We start from the raw sequence: 17,772 nt of genomic DNA on the forward strand, positions 1-17,772 counted from the left end.
ACCCTCCATCAAGCCTCCTTGTTTTCACTGTAAGATGAAGACAGTGTCACTTATTTTGCATGATTGTAATCAGGAATGAATTAGACATGTAACACACACAGAGAACAATCAAGAGGCAAAGCAGTTACTTCTATTGCTATTCACTCAGAAAACCTAGAAAGGCAGTAGAGTGAAGTAGCTTAACAAGAGGGGACAAGGATGGTTCAGTTCAGATTACTTATAGTGCTGTGATTTGGGTTAAGACATTCAACCTTTTTGTGCCTTGGTTTCTATAAAATCGTGGGGAAATGCTTAGCCCGAGATACAAGTTATGAAACCCATGTACAGCAGTCAGCATAGAGCCTGGAGCATGTGTGCAATACATGGAGACCCTTCCTAACTGCGCACTGGGGATTAGTGCCAGATGCTCGGTGTTTGTGAGTGTGTGAGGCATGTCCTTTTCCTCGTTTACTGTATATGAGAGGCCAGGTCCACTGTAAGTATGTTCATTACTTAAGAAAATTAGACCTAAAAATTAACACGATTGCTTCCTCATTCTGGGTTTCTCAAACTGAACCCCAACTCTGAGATCCATTTCATTATATTCAAGTATCTGGTAGACTTTTTTTTTAAATCAGCAAATACTCTCTAAAATGTCTTCCAAAGAAATGTGAAGGTTCTGGTTGAGAAATTGTGTTAACCCCATCTACCCTCCCACTGGCTTAGCTTCCAGTAATTCCTTTTATGGTCATTGAGTTTATTGCTTTGTGTTCAGTACTTTCATTTTCATATTACTATAAGTCTGTGACAGTGGTTGCTTTACTTCTATTTTGTCTTCAAAGGAAATCTGGAAAGTCCAATGACATTGGACAGGTGAAATAAAAGATCCATGATCCAGTGAGAGACGGAGAAGTAACAGAAACCACTCCACCTAACTGAGAAGAAAAAAACGAGGTAAGAACTCCACTTTCTCACCAAAGCAGCTTTCTCTTCAGCTTTAAAGATGCTCTGCTCTGGGAAACAGAGCTCATGATAGGATTGGGGCAGGGATGGGAAGGGATTTATAAGGGTCGGTTTTCTTAAAAAGTGGCCAGCATCAGGAGAGGCTGCAGGTGAGCCTGCTGTGGGACACCAGGTCAGATGATGAGATAGTGGAGTCACCAGGTGGTAGCATGTTCCTACCTGTTCTGCACTGTGCTTGTGCAGAATTAGGCACCAGGAGACATAGGTCTAACTGAAGTTTGAAATGCACTGGGATTGTCTTTCTCTTTGCTGACTGTCTGTGTTGACTGGGGACACAATTAAATTGCCATTGTCTTTGATGGAACTTGCTTGGTACCCATTTGACTGCAGCTAAGAAACTGAAAGGCAACTGAAATATGTTATATTCATAGAGAAGGAAAGAGTAGTCAATGAGGTGCAGTGTGAATAGCCACTGACACTGTTAAAGACAGAGAAAGAAAAACTGAAACCCAGAGTGAAAGATGAAGATTTATGAAGACACCATACTTTTTAAATCCATACTTGAACTTTGTTTCAAAGTGTATTTCTTCCTTGAGCAATAGTCCAGGTTCAGTAGATCCAATTTCTTAGTGCCAACTTACTCCTTACCCCTTACAAGTAGAATCTGCAGCCTTATTTTACTAAAAGTTTCCTCCTTAAAGAATCAACATTTTTGTTTGTCTTGACCTCTCCGTGCTTGCAAGCAGTTCCAATCTTACCTTCTGGGAACTCCTGCCCTGAATTCCTTGGCTTGGCACGATCTTTATTCATCATCCCCTTGTCTGGCAGCTCTCTCTCCTTTTCAGTTTCTCTTCCTCCTTCCCCTCATCTCTCATTCCTCGTCCCCTCCCCTTCCCCTTCTCTTCCTGCTTCTCCTTCTCTACCAAATAGAAGAGTAAAACAAAACGGAAAACTTACAAGTGTATGGCTGAAAATACAAATATTTTCTTTGAACAACTTCCCCTCTACCTCTCCTGATCTGCCTCCTGATTTTTTAATTTTTTTTTCAGTTTCAGGTGTACAATATAATGATTCAACAATTCTGCACATTACTCAGTGCTCATCACAAGAAGCACACCCTTAATTCCTTTCACATATTTCACCCAACCCCCCACCCACCTCACTTTTGGCAACCTCTAGTTTGTTCTGTATATTTAAGAGTTTGTTTTTAGTTTGTTTTTCTCTTTTTTGCTTTGTTTGTTTGCTTTGTTTATTAAATTAATTCCACATATGAGTGAAATCATATACTATTTGTCTTTCTCTGGTTTATTTCACTTAGTATAATACTCTCTAGATCCACGCATGTTGTTGGAAATGGCAAAATCTTATTCTTTTTTATGGCTAAGTAGTATTCCATCACATTAAAGGCATAATATATATTATATATAATAAAGACAATTATAATATAAATACAAATATATATATACATACTACTTTCTCTTCATCCACTTTATCTACTCATCTACAGATGGATACTTGGGTTGCTTCCGTATCTTGGCTATTTTAAATAATGCTGCAATAAACATAGGGTTGCATATATCTTTTCAAATTAGTGTTTTTGTTTTCTTTGGGTAAATACCCAGTGGTGGAATTACTGAATCATATGGTAGTTCTATTTTTAATTTTTGAGGGACATCCATCCTGTTTTCCACAGCAGTTGCACCAGTTTGCATTCCCACCAACAGTGCACCAGGAATCCTTTTCTCCACATCCTCACCAACACTTATTTCTTGAGTTTTTTATTTTAGCCATTCTGACACATATAAGGTGATATCTCATTGTGGTTTTGATTTGCATTTCCTTGATGATGAGTGATGTTGATAAGAATCTTTTCATGTGTCTGTCGGCCATCGGTATGTCTTCTTTGGAAAAATGTCTGTTCATGTCTTCTACCCATTTTTAATTGGATTATTGGTTTTTGGGTGTTGAATTATATAAGTTCTTTATATATTTTGGATATTAACTCCTTATCAGATATGTCATTTGCAAATATCTTCTCTGATTAGTAGGTTATTTTTTTGTTTTCTTGATGGCTTCCTTCACTGTGCAAAAGCTTCTTATTTTGATGTAGTCCCAATAGTTTATTTTGCTTTTGTTTCACTTGCCTCTGGAGAAAATGTTTCTATGGCTGATGGCAAAGAAATTACTGCCTATGTTTTCTCCTAGGAATTTTGTGGTTTCATGTCTCACATTTAGGTCTTTAATCCATTTTGAGTTTATTTTTGTGTATGGTATAAGAAAATGGTCCAGTTTCATTTTCTTTTGCATGTACTGTCCTGTTTTCCTAACACCATTTGTTGAAGAAACTTCTCCCCATTGCATATTCTTTTTCTTTTCAAGGTTTATTTATTTATTTGAGAGAAAGAGAGAGAGTGCGCACACGTGAGTGGGGGGAGGGGCAGAGGGAGAGATTGAGAGAGAATCCCAAGCAGACTCCATGCCCAGCCTGGAGCCTGATGCAGGGCTCAAACCCACAACCCCAAGATCACAACCTGAGCTTAAACCAAGAGCTGGACGCTCAACTGACTGAGCCACCCAGGCACCCCTCCCATTGCATATTCTTGCCTACTTTGTTGTAGATCAATTGAGCATAAAAGCATGAGTTTATTTCTGGACTCTATTCTGTTCGATTGATCTATGTGTCTCTTCTTGTGCCTGTACCATACTGTTTTGATTACTACAGCTTTATAGTATATCTTGAAATCCAAGATTCTGATATCTCCAGTTTTGTTCTTCTTTCTCAAAATTACCTTGGCTATTTGTAGCTCCATACAAATTTTAGGATTGTTTGTTCTGCTTCTGTGAAAAATGCTATTGGTATTTTGATAGAAATTACATTAAATCTGTAAATTTCTTTAGGTAGTATGGACATTTAAACAATATCCGTTCTCCCAATCAATGAACATGGAATATCTTTCCATTTGTTTGTCTCACTGAGATCCTCCACTCTTTTCTCAAGTCCAATAAGTATCTTTATCATCATTATTTTGAATTTCCTGTCAGACATATTGCTTATCTCCATTTCTTTTAGTTTTTGCTGTTATTTTGTCTTGTTCTTTCATCTGAGACATACTCCTCTGTCTCCTCATTTTGTCTAACTCTCTGTGTTTGTTTCTATGTATTAAGAAAGTCAGCTATGTCTCCTGACCTTAAAAGTAGTGGCCTAATGAAGAAGAGGTCCTGTAGTGTCCTGTAGTACAATTGCCCCTGTCCACTAGAACTTGGCTCTTCAGGGGTGTCTCCTATGTGTGTTGTGTGAGCTCTATTACTGTGGTTGAGCCATGCTTGTCTTCAGTGAGCTGTTTGCAATGGCTCTCTTTGCCTGCTGTGAGCAGTTTGCTCACTGTCTGTTCAGGGCCCAGTCTGGGGCAGGCTTGGGCTTATAGTTAGGTCAGACCAGATGGCCGCCCTCAGCCTCCTTGCCAGAATTGTGGTTGCACTGAACTGCAGTGTGCTCTTCCTGCATTGTCCTCTGAGAGGCTTTCATTGGTGAGCAGGACCTGCAGTCAGACCAGATGTCTGACTCCCAGTCTCTCAGTTGAGGTTGTAGTGGCCCCAAACTACAGGGCTCTCTCTTTGTGCTGCCCCCTGTGAGGTTTTTGTTGGTTGGCAGAGCCAGCAGTCAGATCAGACCATTGAGGCTGCAGTTAAACTGGAGTGTGTATGGTTGTCTTCAGACACTTTGGAGTGGTGCTGGCAACTATCAGGGCTGCTCGAAGGATGAGACCTGACCAAAGCACTTTGGAGGCTGGGGTGCCTGGGTGGTTCAGTTATTAAGCGTCTGCCTTTGGCTCAGGGTGTGATCCCAAGGTCCTGGGATCGAGCCCCACATCGGACTCCATGCTCCGCTGGGAGCCTGCTTCTTCCTCTTTCTCTCCCACTCCCCCTGCTTATGTTCCCTCTCTCGCTAGCTGTCTCTTTCTGTCAAATAAATAAATAAAATCTTAAAAAAAAAAAAACACTTTGGAGGAACTCCTCTTGAGTGGGGTGGGTTGGATGGGGGGATCTGCAGGAGAACAGGGTATGTGGTGTTAGGAAATTAGATGGTGAATGTTCACACTAGTTACTGCAGGTATCCATGTATCTAGGCTGGGGTTGGGAGAAATGGCATCCACCAGTTCTTTTGTTCTTGGAGAAGTCTCCTAAAGATCCTTGCCCTGTGCACATTCTGAGATTAGTAAATACATCTCCTCATAGACCCCAGGTACCTCTCAAACTGCTGCTTCTATGCTGTATCTTACTGGGGTTGTTTGTTATGCTGGCTCTTTAAGGATGGGGACTCAGTTTTCTATCACCCTCCAGGCTCTCTCAGAGCCATGCCTTTTAAAGTACTTGTTGTTGGGGTGCCTGGGTGGCTCAGTCAGTTATTGGTCTGCCTTCACCTCAGGTCATGATCTCCAGGTCTTAGGATAGAGCCCCATGTCGGGTTCCCAGCACAGCAGGGAGTCTGCTTCTCCCTCTCCCTCTGCCTCTCCCCCTGCTTGTACTCTGTGTCTTTCTCTTTAATGAAAAAATAAAATCTTTAAAAATAAATAAATAAAGTTCCTGATGTTAAGCCCCACTGATTATAAGAACTCAAAAAGTTAAGCCACTCTGGTTTTCAAAGCCAAATGTAATGGGGACTTGTACTCCCAGTGCAGATCCCCCATATTGGGGTGACTGGTGTGGAGTCAGTTCTTCTCCCTTCTCTGTACTTGTGGTATACCTCCTGCTTGTGGTTAGTCTTCCATGATAGTTTCATTTCCAACCAGACGTTACCCTTGCTACTATTTCCCATGTGGCCTCCTCTCTACGATTAACTGTGGACAGTCTGTTCTGCCAGTCTTTAGTTCATTTTTGAGTTAGTGTCACTGATGTAGCTGTTATCTAGGTGTGTCCATGGGATGATGAGCTGAGTAGGATCCTCCTACTCGGCCATCTCTCCTGTGCTTCCTGATCTTTTATCCTAATTTCATAGTCTTTTGTCCACTTACATATATGTGTGTATATATATATTCACACACACATTACATGTGTATATGTATATATATGTGTATATGTGTGTATATGTGTATGCATGTATATGTGTGTATGTGTGTGTGTGTGTGTATATAAATATATTTTTTAACCACATTAAGTATTTCCAGTTGTACACTGTACCCCCATGTAGCTGGAGGCCAATATACTGTGAAGCTAATGATGTTAAGTTTAAAGGCCCTTGCTTACATAAGCCCACACCAAGGCTTTGGAAGGGCTTCTAGTCATGTGTCTCACATGGTCATATGTTTTTATAAAATTTGCGAAAGTAAGTTATATTGGTTCCACTTTTGGAATGGCAGTGTGAGAAGCTCTGTGGACCATTATTCCAGCAAAATAAGCACAACTATGGGGGAAAAAAACACTTAGAATCTCTGGGAACTGTTCAAAGGGTATACGTGAAATGATGTATGAAAGTTTATTCATAGTAAGAACTAATGAATAAATAAATCAACATTGAATTTTTTACATATAACCAGGATGTAAAATAAATCCCTTTAAATTCTATTCTATTTTCCGTCTAAAGTTTACTCTAAATTTTTTAATGCAAATCCAAAAAAAAGTTTTCCATGGTGAATTAAATGAACAATTTTGTGTATGAGAGGGACTGAATGTTCCCAAGATACTGTCATACCAATACTTTTTCAGTGGACTACTTTAACAATGTTTCTGTAACTCTCTAAAATGATACAGATATTACCCTTATCTATCTCAATGTTGACACCAAACTTTTGGCCATTTTGGGGAAATTGAGGACTCTAGCCTCTGAATGTAAAATGACCTGGTGAAATATTTGATCTACTTAGACTGGAAATTTTATTTCATCCCATCTCTTCCCTTGCAGACCAGGGAACACTCTGAACATGGCCTCAGACTGCCACATGCCGGCCCCAGTGTGCCTCATTGAGAACACTGGGGGGGAACTGGTGGCTAATCAGGAAGCTCTGGAGATCCTGTCAGCCAATAAGAATCCTCTTGTGGTGGTGGCTATTGTGGGCCTCTACCGCACAGGCAAATCCTACCTGATGAACAAGCTGGCTGGAAAGAACAAGGGTGAGTAGCACCAGCATAACTCTGCTGAGTCCCTTCTGTCCACCCACACTGCCAGCATGGAGCACGGTGATGCAAGGAAAGAAAGTTAGAAATGCAGAAGGATATTGAAAGTTATCTTTTAATCCATAGTTATGTTCTTATCTTCACTATGGTCTGAAAAAGGCAGTTCATCTCTCTTCCCACTTTGCCTTAGTTTCCCCTTTTAAAAGCATAAATTGTTCCTTTCCTAGAAAGACTAATAATGCAGTAATAAAAATAATTAGTGTACAAAATAATAAACTATAAGACATTTACTAAAACGTTCATGCAGTAAAAGCAAGTTTCCACTGATTATTAAGTGGAATGTTTAAGTCTGTATTGGCTTTTTTTTTTTTTTACCATTGTAAAATATACATAACATAAAATTTACCATTGTAACCATTTTTAAGCGTACATACAGTTCTGTGGCATTAAGTAAATTCACACCGTTATGCAACCATTGCCACCATCCATCACCATAACTTTTTCATCTTCCCCAACAGAAACTCTGTACCCATTAAACAATAACTCCCCAGCCCGTGGCAGCCACTATTCTATATTCTGTCTCTGTGAATTTGACTGCTCTAAGAATCTTATTTAAGAGAAATCAGACATTATTTGTCCTTTTGTGATTTGCCTATTTCACTTAGTGTAATGTCCTCAAAGTTTACCAATGTTGTACCATGTGTCAGAATTCACTTCCTTTTTATAAGTGAACAACTCTATATGCATACCAATTTGTCCATTCATCTGTTGAAGGACCCTTGGGTTGCTTCCACCTTTTGGTTATTATGAATAATGCTACTAAAAACATGAGGGGACAAATATCTGTTCAAGTCCCTATTTTCACTTTTTTGAGGGTATATACCCAGAAGTGGGATTGCTGAATCATATGGTAATTCTATATTTAATTTTTTTTAAAGATTTTTTATTTATTTATTCGACAGAGATAGAGACAGCCAGCGAGAGAGGGAACACAAGCAGGGGGAGTGGGAGAGGAAGAAGCAGGCTCACAGCAGAAGAGCCTGATGTGGGGCTCGATCCCAGAACGCCGGGATCACACCCTGAGCTGAAGGCAGACGCTTAACTGCTGTGCCACCCAGGCGCCCCTCTATATTTAATTTTTAAAGAAATCATCATATTGTTTTCTAAAGTAACTGTACCATTTTACATTTCCACCAGAAAAACACAAGGTTTCTAATATCCCTGCATCCTCCCCAATACTCATTACTTTCTGTTTTGATAGTGGCCATCCTAATGAGTGTGAAGTAGTATCTCATTGTGGTTTTGATTTGTTATTTCCCTAATGACTAGTGATGTTGAACATCTTTTCATTTGTTTATTCATATATATTTTTTCTTTGGAGAAATGTCTATTCAAGTCCTGTGCTTATTTAAAAAATTTTTGTTATCTCGGGGTGCCTCGGTAGCGAGGTGGCTGTCTCTCTGTCACATAAATAAATAAAATCTTTAAAAAAAAATGTTTTTTTGTTATCAGTTTCATAAGTAGAATTAGTGATTGATCAGTTGCATATAACACCTAGTGCTCATTATATCAAGTGTCCTCCTTAATACCCATCACCCATTTATCCCTTGCCTCCACACACCTCCCCTCCAACAACCCTCAGTTTGTTTCCTTAGAGTTCAGCGTCTCTTAGGATTATTCACCACAACCAAGTGGGATTTATTCCTGGGCTTTGCTCATTTTTTAATCAGGTTGTTTTTGTGTTGCATTGTAGGATTTCTAGATCCATCTGCTATTAAAACTCCAACCTCTCTTATCCCCACTCCCCCTCTCAGGCTTTTCCCTGGGCGCCTCAGTGCAGTCTCATACCAAAGGAATCTGGATGTGGTGTGTGCCTCATCCCAAGAAGCCAAACCACACCTTAGTTCTTCTGGACACTGAGGGCCTGGGAGATGTAGAGAAGGTAAGGATTAAGGAATCAATTTTGGAATAAGACCCTCATGCCTGAATATTCTCTTAACAGTATTTATTTTTTTTAATAAGAGCTTTCACTTAAATACAATGTTTTTTCATTTCTGTTTATGTGCCCTGAGACCAAGTTTAACACCAGGGGTCAGGAAAATATTCATAAGGCAGAATCCTAGATCATAGTGGTCAGTAGGTAGTATTCTAATTATTAACTATAGGCTGTATGCTAAGCCAGTTAACCCAGATACATAAAAGCAGTACAAATAAAATCAATGTCATGAGTTCAATCCTGCAGAGAACTTTAGTTAAGAATTTAGATACTGGGACACCTGGGTGGCTCAGTCGGTTAAGCGTCTGCCTTTGGCTCAGGTCATGATCCTGGGGTCCTGGGATTGAGTCTTGCATCAGGCTCCCTGCTCAGTAGCAAGTCTGCTTCTCCCGCTTCCTCTCCCTCTGTGGTCTCTCTCACTCTCGCTCTCTCTCAAACAAAATCTTAAAAAAAAAAAAAAGGATTTAGCTTCTGAACTCCCATACCCTTGTGTTTAAATATAAGCCCTATCACTAACTCAGTGGCCTTGGCCAATTATTTGACTTCTTTTAACCTCAGCTTTCTAAATCTGTAAAACAGATGTGATAGATCTATTTTTGCCTCATAGTATTGTTTTGAATAAGATAAGTAATGGAAAATGTTAGGTGCATAATAATTGCTCAATAAAGTAGCTACACATATTATTACTCTTATACAAGTCAATTTTGCTGTAAAAATGAAGAGAAACCTTTAACCTTAAATTATATTTAAGGCCTTAGAATGCCCACCAACCTTGGTTATGTGTTTTGTAATTATCTTCCAGTGATCAAAAGAGGACCCAGTGAGAATCAATGTAAACTAAAAATACTAATTATAAAATGATCCAAAAGTCAAGCCCCACTAACACATTTGTTTGGGTTTGATTTTCTCATATAGGTCATTAATCTTAAAAAACAAACAAACAAAGAAACAACCCCTCTAATTAAAGGAGCATCTTTTTACTGCTGCTGATCTGGAAAGTACCAAGAGAATGAAACATAATCTCAGCCCAAATGTGTTCTCATTTCCAGGGCGACAACCAGAACGACTCCTGGATCTTTGCCCTAGCAATACTCCTGAGCAGCACCTTGGTCTACAACAGCATGGGCACCATCAACCAGCAGGCCATGGACCAGCTGCAGTATCCTTTTTGTTGTTCAAAATGGCATCAAAGTAAGAAGGGAGACTTATATTTAAAAACCAGCTGCTTCGGGGCGCCTGGGTGACGCAGTCGTTAAGCTTCTGCCTTCGGCTCAGGGCGTGATCCCAGCGTTATGGGATCGAGCCCCACATCAGGCTCCTCCACTAGGAGCCTGCTTCTTCCTCTCCCACTCCCTCTGCTTGTGTTCCCTCTCTCGCTGGCTGTCTCTCTCTCTGTCGAATAAATAAATGAAATCTTAAAAAAAAAAAAAAAAAAAAACCCAGCTGCTTGACTGTGAATCCTGGGGAATGAATCAAGCACAAAAAGAGAAAACATAAGAAATAATTCAAGGGCAAGGGAAAGATCCTATGTACCCACTGAAGAATTGACACTTGGGTTAAAAACAAAGGTGAAATGAAGGTTTTAAATATATGGAACTAATATGGGATGGAGGACACTGTTCTTTTATGCCAGTTTTCCTTAGTTTGCTACTCAGCTATGTGACAGAGCTGTCAGATCGAATCAGGGCAAAATCCTCTCCTAATGCCGACGGGATTGAAGATTCAGCTGACTTTGTGAGCTTCTTTCCAGATTTTGTGTGGACACTAAGGGATTTTTCCTTAGAGTTGGAAGCAAATGGAAAAGCCATCACAGCAGATGAGTACCTGGAGAATTCACTCAAGCTTAAACAAGGTAAAAGGAAGGTACTTAGAAATAAATGGAGATGACAAAACACAAGAAACTATCATGTTTTAGTGTTCCATTTACAGTTTTCTTACATTTATAGTTTTCTATTTATTCTTAGCTAGCTATTGCTAAGAATTAATGCTTGTTTGATATATGAATTAATAAATTTGATTTTAAATTATATCCTCCTCTCTTCTAAGAATATTTTTTTTTCATCTTTTCTGTGCTATTATTAGATTGATTTTATTTCCCTGCTTAGGGCTTGTGATTAGCTAAAGAATATGGAATAAAATAGGCATTGATTGGAAGAAAATAGATTAAAGCATGAACAGTGCTCGAGTCCAAGGGTTGGCAAATTATGGTCTACAGGCAAATGATGGCCAATCCAGCCCTCCTTCTGTCTTTGTACATAAGGTTTTATTGGAATAATGCTATACCCATTCATTTATAGATTGTTTATTGCTGCTTTCATGCTGCAACAGCAGAACTGAGTACTTAGAAAAGAGACCACCTGGCTTGCAAAGCCTAAAATATTTATTGTTTGGCTCTTTACAGAAAAAGTTTGCAATGGTGTGCCTGGGTGGCTCAGTCGTTAAGCATCTGCCTTCGGCTCAGGGCATGATCCCAGGGGCTGGGGCTCCCTCCCTGCTCTGCTGGGAGCCCGCTTCTTCCTCTCCCACTATGCCTGCTTGTGTTCCCTCTCTCGCTGGCTGTCTTTCTCTCTGTCAAATAAATAAGTAAAATCTTTAAAAAAAAAAAAAAAAAGAAAAGAAAAGAAAAGAATTGGGGCGCCTGGGTAGCGCAGTCGTTAAGCGTCTGCCTTCGGCTCCGGGCGTGATCCCGGAGTTCCAGGATCGAGTCCCACATCGGGCTCCTCTGCTGGGAACCTGCTTCTTCCTCTCCCACTCCCCTGCTGTGTTCCCTCTCTCGCTTGCTGTCTCTCACATAAATAAATAAAAAAATCTTAAAAAAAAAAAAAAAGAAAAGAAAAAGTTTGCAAGTCCCTATATTTGGGAAATTCCTTTTTTATCTTCCTGCAGGTACCACTCAAAGTGATCAAAACTTTAATCTGCCCCGGCTCTGTATCCGAAAGTTCTTCCCAAAGAAGAAATGCTTTATCTTTGATCGACCCACTCAGAGGAAGAAGCTAGGCCAGCTTGAGACATTGCATGATAGTGACCTGGATTCTGAGTTTGTGCAACAAGCAGCAGCCTTCTGTTCCTACATCTTTAGCAATTCCAAAACTAAAACACTTTCAGGAGGCATCAAAGTCAACGGACCTCGTGAGTCCTCTTCCCAGTCTTTTTCTTTCATTGTTAAGCCTAAAGAAGGGTAGAATTATATCCACACTGTTTCAGCTTTGAAAAATGCAAATCCTACTGCTATTACCATTTAAATTCTAGATGGCACCAACATTTCTAATAGATTTTACTAGCCAAATTGTTTTGGCTGAGAAAAGATAGGAGAGGCCAAAGGAAAAAAAAAAGCTCTATTTCTTAAAATTGCTGTAGTTAATTAGACCTGCACTGCCCAATATGGTAGCCACTATACAAGTGTGGCTATCTAAATTTAAGTGTAAATTAATTAAAATTAAATAAAATTTAAAATTCCAATTACACAGCTATATTTCAAAGGCTCATCCCTACATGGGGCTAGTAGCTGGACAACCTACTGCACAATACACACAGAACACTTCCATCATCACAGAAAGTTCTCTTGGACAACACTATGCTAGAATAAACAAAACTGAGAACTCCTTTTGATTTGTTCTATAATATTTATCAAATGCTTACCACAGACCAGGGCTGATGATAGAGACATAAATGAGAGAGGTATGGTTCCTGTCCTAATGATGCTTGGGGGTAAAGTGGTTACAAACACTCAATAAACACAGGCCCATGCTATCTATAACAGAGATTCTTGCCTTTGATGTGTATGCATATCACCTGGGCATCTTGCCAGGGAGGAGGGTCTAATTAAGTTGATAAGGCTGAGAATCTGCATTTCTAGCAAGCTTCCAGGTGATCCTGAGGACATTGACGCTGTGAGGCAAATGGGTAGTAATAGACATGATCAGAATACACAGAATAGAATGTTTCCTCATCCCACCTACAACAAGCATCCTCATTTGTTCTCAATCTGTAGGTCTAGAGAACCTGGTGCTGACCTATGTCAATGCCATCAGCAGTGGGACTCTGCCCTGCATGGAGAATGCAGTCCTGGCCTTGGCCCAGATCGAGAATGCAGCTGCCGTGCAAAAGGCCATTGCCCACTATGACCAGGCGATGAGCCAGAAGTTGCAGCTGCCCACAGAAACCCTTCAGGAGCTGCTGGACCTGCACAGGGCCTGTGAGAAAGAGGCCATCGAACTCTTCATGAGCTGTTCCTTCAAAGATGTAGACAATTTATTTCAAAAGGACTTAGGGGTAATTTTTTCTCAAGTTTATATGGACTAGGGCCTTGGAAAGCAAAGTACTACCAGAAAATGAGATGGGCATTTATTTTGAGAGAGGGAATTCCTTCTAGACTTTAAAATGGTGATAACTACTATTTGTTATTATCATAAAAAGAAGAACAAAGTTTGTTATGATAAACTCAAAGTTTTTTTTTTTTTAAGATTTTATTTATTTATTTGACAGAGAGACAGCCAGCGAGAGAGGGAACACAAGCAGGGGGAGTGGGAGAGGAAGAAGCAGGCTCATAGTGGAGGAGCCTGATGTGGGGCTTGATCCCAGAACGCCGGGATCACGCCCTGAGCCGAAGGCAGACACCCAACCGCTGTGCCACCCAGGCGCCCCGATAAACTCAAAGTTTTGAAACAATTTTCTTTCATGAATAATAATCTTCCTCAGAATTTAACTAAATGCATATAAGTAGCAATCAAGCTTCTAATCAAATCCCCACTGTTATCAGACTGATTTAATATCCTAGTCAAAAGCAAAGAAAATTGTAGTCCTGATTATCATATGCAGGCTTATGTTGAGCCACATTTATTCCATATGTAATCAATCATTGGTCCAATTTGACAAGCAGAAGTCTATCTCTTAAAGGTGTAGCAAAAAAAAAAAAAAAAAGCTAGCACTCTGCTCTTTCCAAGGAAAAAGAGACTTTAGTAAAAGTCAGGAGCAAGAGGAAGGATATGGTCCTGTTGAAGTGCCTATAACTTTTTCTAGGGTCATAGACTTATTTCTAAGAAGACTTTCCAGAAACTCCAAGGTCAAGCTAACATCTTTTCCCTGTTATTCTTTTTATTTCTTATTTTTAAATTAAAGGCCCAACTAGAAAAAAAGCAAGATGACTTTTGTAAACAGAATCTGCAAGCATCAACAAATCGTTGCTCAGATTTACTTGAGGATATTTTTGGTCCTCTAGAAGAAGCTGTGAAGCAGGGGGATTATTCTAAACCAGGAGGGTATCATCTCTTCATCCAGAAGATGCAAGAGCTAAAGAGAAAGTACCTTCAGGAACCTAGGAAGGGGATACAGGTAACCAAGATTTATCTGCTGATTCTGGAAAGCTGCTGACATCCCTCCTTGGAAGACCAACATAAGCAAGTGTAATTGCACACATTGCAAGAACAACAGCATTCATGTTTTCATTTAGTAAACATGTATAGGGAGCTTATTATACCAGATATGTCCTATGTGCTCATCCAAAAGGGTGCACTTAATTAATAATTGAGTTATTAATTGGATTTTCAGATTAACCACCAAGTTGTTATTGTAACTCACTTTACGGGGTCTTTAGGGACAGAAACCCGATGATGGGTCTCTTCAGCAAAAATGGTAATTCATCAATTTGGGCTACATATTCTCCCTCCACCTTTCCTTTGATCTGCTTTTTCCATGATGGCTTCCTTTTTCAGCAACTCACCCCATAGCAGACTACAGCACCAACAACTCCAAAGTTAGAGCCCTTAGTCTAAAAGAACAAAGAATCTCTTTTTCCCAGTGTCTCTATTAGTCTTCTATAAAGGATTCTGCTTAGTAGGGTGCCATGATTGGCCAGCCTGGAGTAAGTGCCCATACCTGTGGCACTTGACCAGCAGGTACACCAGGGCCAAGAGGAACAATTCCTAGAGGAAAAGATGGTGGGAAGACAATCAGGAACAAGCATTTCTAGCCATTTCCTATTACTAACTCCGTGTTCTCTGGGTCCTAAGGCCAATGAGGTTCTTCAGGAATACTTGAAGTCCAAGGAGTCTATGATTGATGCCATTCTACAGATGGACCAGACTCTCACAGAAAAGGAAAAGGAGATTGAAGGTGAGGAGCCAGTCAACAGACTAGATAGCCTCTAGAGCTCTTGAAGTTTAAATAATTTGGCTGGGTAAGCCTGTGATCCTTACATTAGGGCAAAAAGAACAAAGATGCTCCTTACTCGCTGAAGTCATTTTTGAGTAGGGCAGATGCAGTGAGCAGCAGCAAGGACAGGTAAGTGTGCAGGGAAGAAAGGGACAACATGCTTACATACATTTTTCTTCTTCTTTGTCTTCCTCACAGTGGAACGTGTGAAGGCTGAATCTGCACAGGCTGCAACAAAAATACTGGAGGAAATGCAAATAAAGAATCAGCAGATGATGGAACAGAAAGAAAGGAGCTATCAGGAACATGTGAGACAATTAACTGAGAAGATGGAGAGGGATAGAGCCCAGTTGCTGGAAGAACAAGAGAGAACTCTAGCTTTGAAACTTCAGGTATTTAATTGCATTACCTTGAAGTTTCTGTTTTTCTCTTTCTTCTCCACTGTCCTTGATCATATCTTAGTGTGGCAGTGAGAACATGATGCCTAGAGGAAGGACCTTACTTGCCACTTGTACTTTTCAGTTTCTGTCGCCTGCCTGACCTGGCCCCTGCCTGCCTCTGTCTGGTTATTAAAAGATTTTATTTGCAGTTAAGTCACGTCCAGTCCTTTATCTGTACATCCATCAACCAGTGGTGGCTGTTATCTCTAGGCATTCTGAAAAATCACTTATTTGTATCTCTTGCTTAATACTATACAAAGTATTGGGATGCTTGGGAGGCTTACTCGGTTAAGCGTCTGCCTTCAGCTCAGGTAGCAATCCCAGGGTCCTAGGATGGGAGTCCTGCATCAGGCTCCTTGCTCAGCGGGAGCCTGCTGCTCCCTCTGCCTGCTGCTCCTCCTGCTTGTGCTCACTCTCTGTCTCTCTTAAATAAATAAAATCTTTTAAAAAACAACAACAACAACAAAAACTATATGAAACAAGAACTGTTATGCCTCTATTACTTAGGAAAAGAAACAGAGGTTCAGAAAAGTTCCAATAACTGTTATAGGGTCACAGAGCTTGGTAAGATATTTGAACAGTCTTCACCCCTCAGTGGAAATGTAATCACAGAGCTAGGATGCCCAAGAGAAAGTAATGAAAATAAAGTGTAGAGAAAATGTCAAGAAGAAATTAAATATTTAAAAAATCTATGAATGTGCAAACTAGATAAAAATTAGAGATTTACTTAGTGCTACAATTTACTCAGTCTCCATTTTTCCCTTTTTAGGAACAGGCCCGTCTACTAAAAGAAGGAATCCAAAATGAGAGTAAACGACTTCATAATGAGATACAAAATCTCCAGAAGAACATGGAAAAACCAAGGAAAATATGCCTCATAAGCTGAAGACCTAAAGAATAGAGCTTTTCTGGTCACTCTTACCCAAGGCACAACTTAAGTAATTTTTAAATTTGTAAAAATATCATTACACTTGAAAGAAATTAGGTCTTGCATTTTTAAAACACTAGAAATTTGCAAAGACGGGGGGTACTATAATTAAAATCATGTCCATCTTCCTTGAAATATTGTAAGTTGTGTAACAAATTTTACCTCTCTAACAACACAGAAGGTATTTGAGCTGGTACCATTCACGAGCAGTTTATTCCTCTGGGTGACTATTAGTTGACAAATGGATACTGAGCCAAGTCTTAAGGAAAACTTTAAGAGCATGGTTGGGCATCAGTTTGGCCAAGTGTACAATGGATTTCAATGTCAGGGGCAACCATCCTACCTTTTTAGTGATGACGGTGTGCAGTTTTCTAGTGTATCACAACTGCAGTCTGAGCAGTGACGTGATCACTAGGCCCAGGGAATGGACAACCCTCCCTGATGGATTCCAAGCTGAAGCAAATCACCTTATATAGAGATCTAGAATCTCCGCAGAATTTTCATAAGAAAATGGAAGAAACCATTAGCATGAGTGGGGATTGGGTCACAAACAAATGGGCCAAAAAAGAAAACTCTCCTTTCTTGCTCAATTCACCCACATTATAACTTTAATGAGACACTTTAGGATTTTAGATAATTGACACTGGGCTGAACATAGTAACATGATGACAATTATGCATTGTGTATTTATAACAATGTATAATTCACAAAGATGGACCTTAAATGATGGCAGATAATATATCAGAAAACTGAACTAAATTATTAGATCGTTTATAATCCTATAACTTAGGCAATATTTTCCCAATTCTTAGCACTCTATACTTGGAAGTCTGCTGATTTTCCCCAAAGAAATTATAGATTGTTTTTTATGTTTTTTGACCAACAAAATAATGTTCTTGGTATTACTTAGTATATATAGGCTTTACCCTAATTTTCTAAAATCCTAGCTAAATGATTGTTTCTTAAAATGATTAAAAATTATTTTCAAGCTGAAAATAAAATGTGCTTCACTAGGATTTTACTTTTGATAGCTTTTTTTTTTCCATTTTCACCAAAAAATAGGGCTTCACTCTTCATAGCAACGGCTGGCTAACTTTTCTGCAAAAGGCCAGATGAAAATTATTCACGGCATTGTGGGCCCCACAGTTTCTGTCTCAACTGCTCAACTCTGCCATGTAGTGTGAAAGCAGTCACAGACAATTCAT

General features: G+C 39.7%; 1 protein-coding gene across 1 annotated transcript; it reads left to right on the plus strand.

Moving 5' to 3' along the window:
- The first annotated feature begins 767 nt into the window (after nt 1-767).
- Nucleotides 768-17,583, plus strand: LOC113254439 (guanylate-binding protein 1-like). The gene is given in 12 exon segments (XM_026497656.4): nt 768-933; nt 6,842-7,050; nt 8,868-8,995; nt 10,099-10,208; nt 10,705-10,901; nt 11,936-12,178; nt 13,041-13,321; nt 14,168-14,380; nt 15,058-15,160; nt 15,398-15,591; nt 16,409-16,490; nt 16,493-17,583. Coding segments are annotated over 11 exon segments (1,782 nt in total). The 5' UTR covers nt 768-933; nt 6,842-6,860; the 3' UTR covers nt 16,534-17,583.
- The last annotated feature ends 189 nt before the right edge of the window (nt 17,584-17,772 follow it).

This window comes from Ursus arctos, unplaced genomic scaffold (assembly GCF_023065955.2).
Source record: "Ursus arctos isolate Adak ecotype North America unplaced genomic scaffold, UrsArc2.0 scaffold_12, whole genome shotgun sequence".
Taxonomy (NCBI): Eukaryota; Metazoa; Chordata; class Mammalia; order Carnivora; family Ursidae; genus Ursus; species Ursus arctos.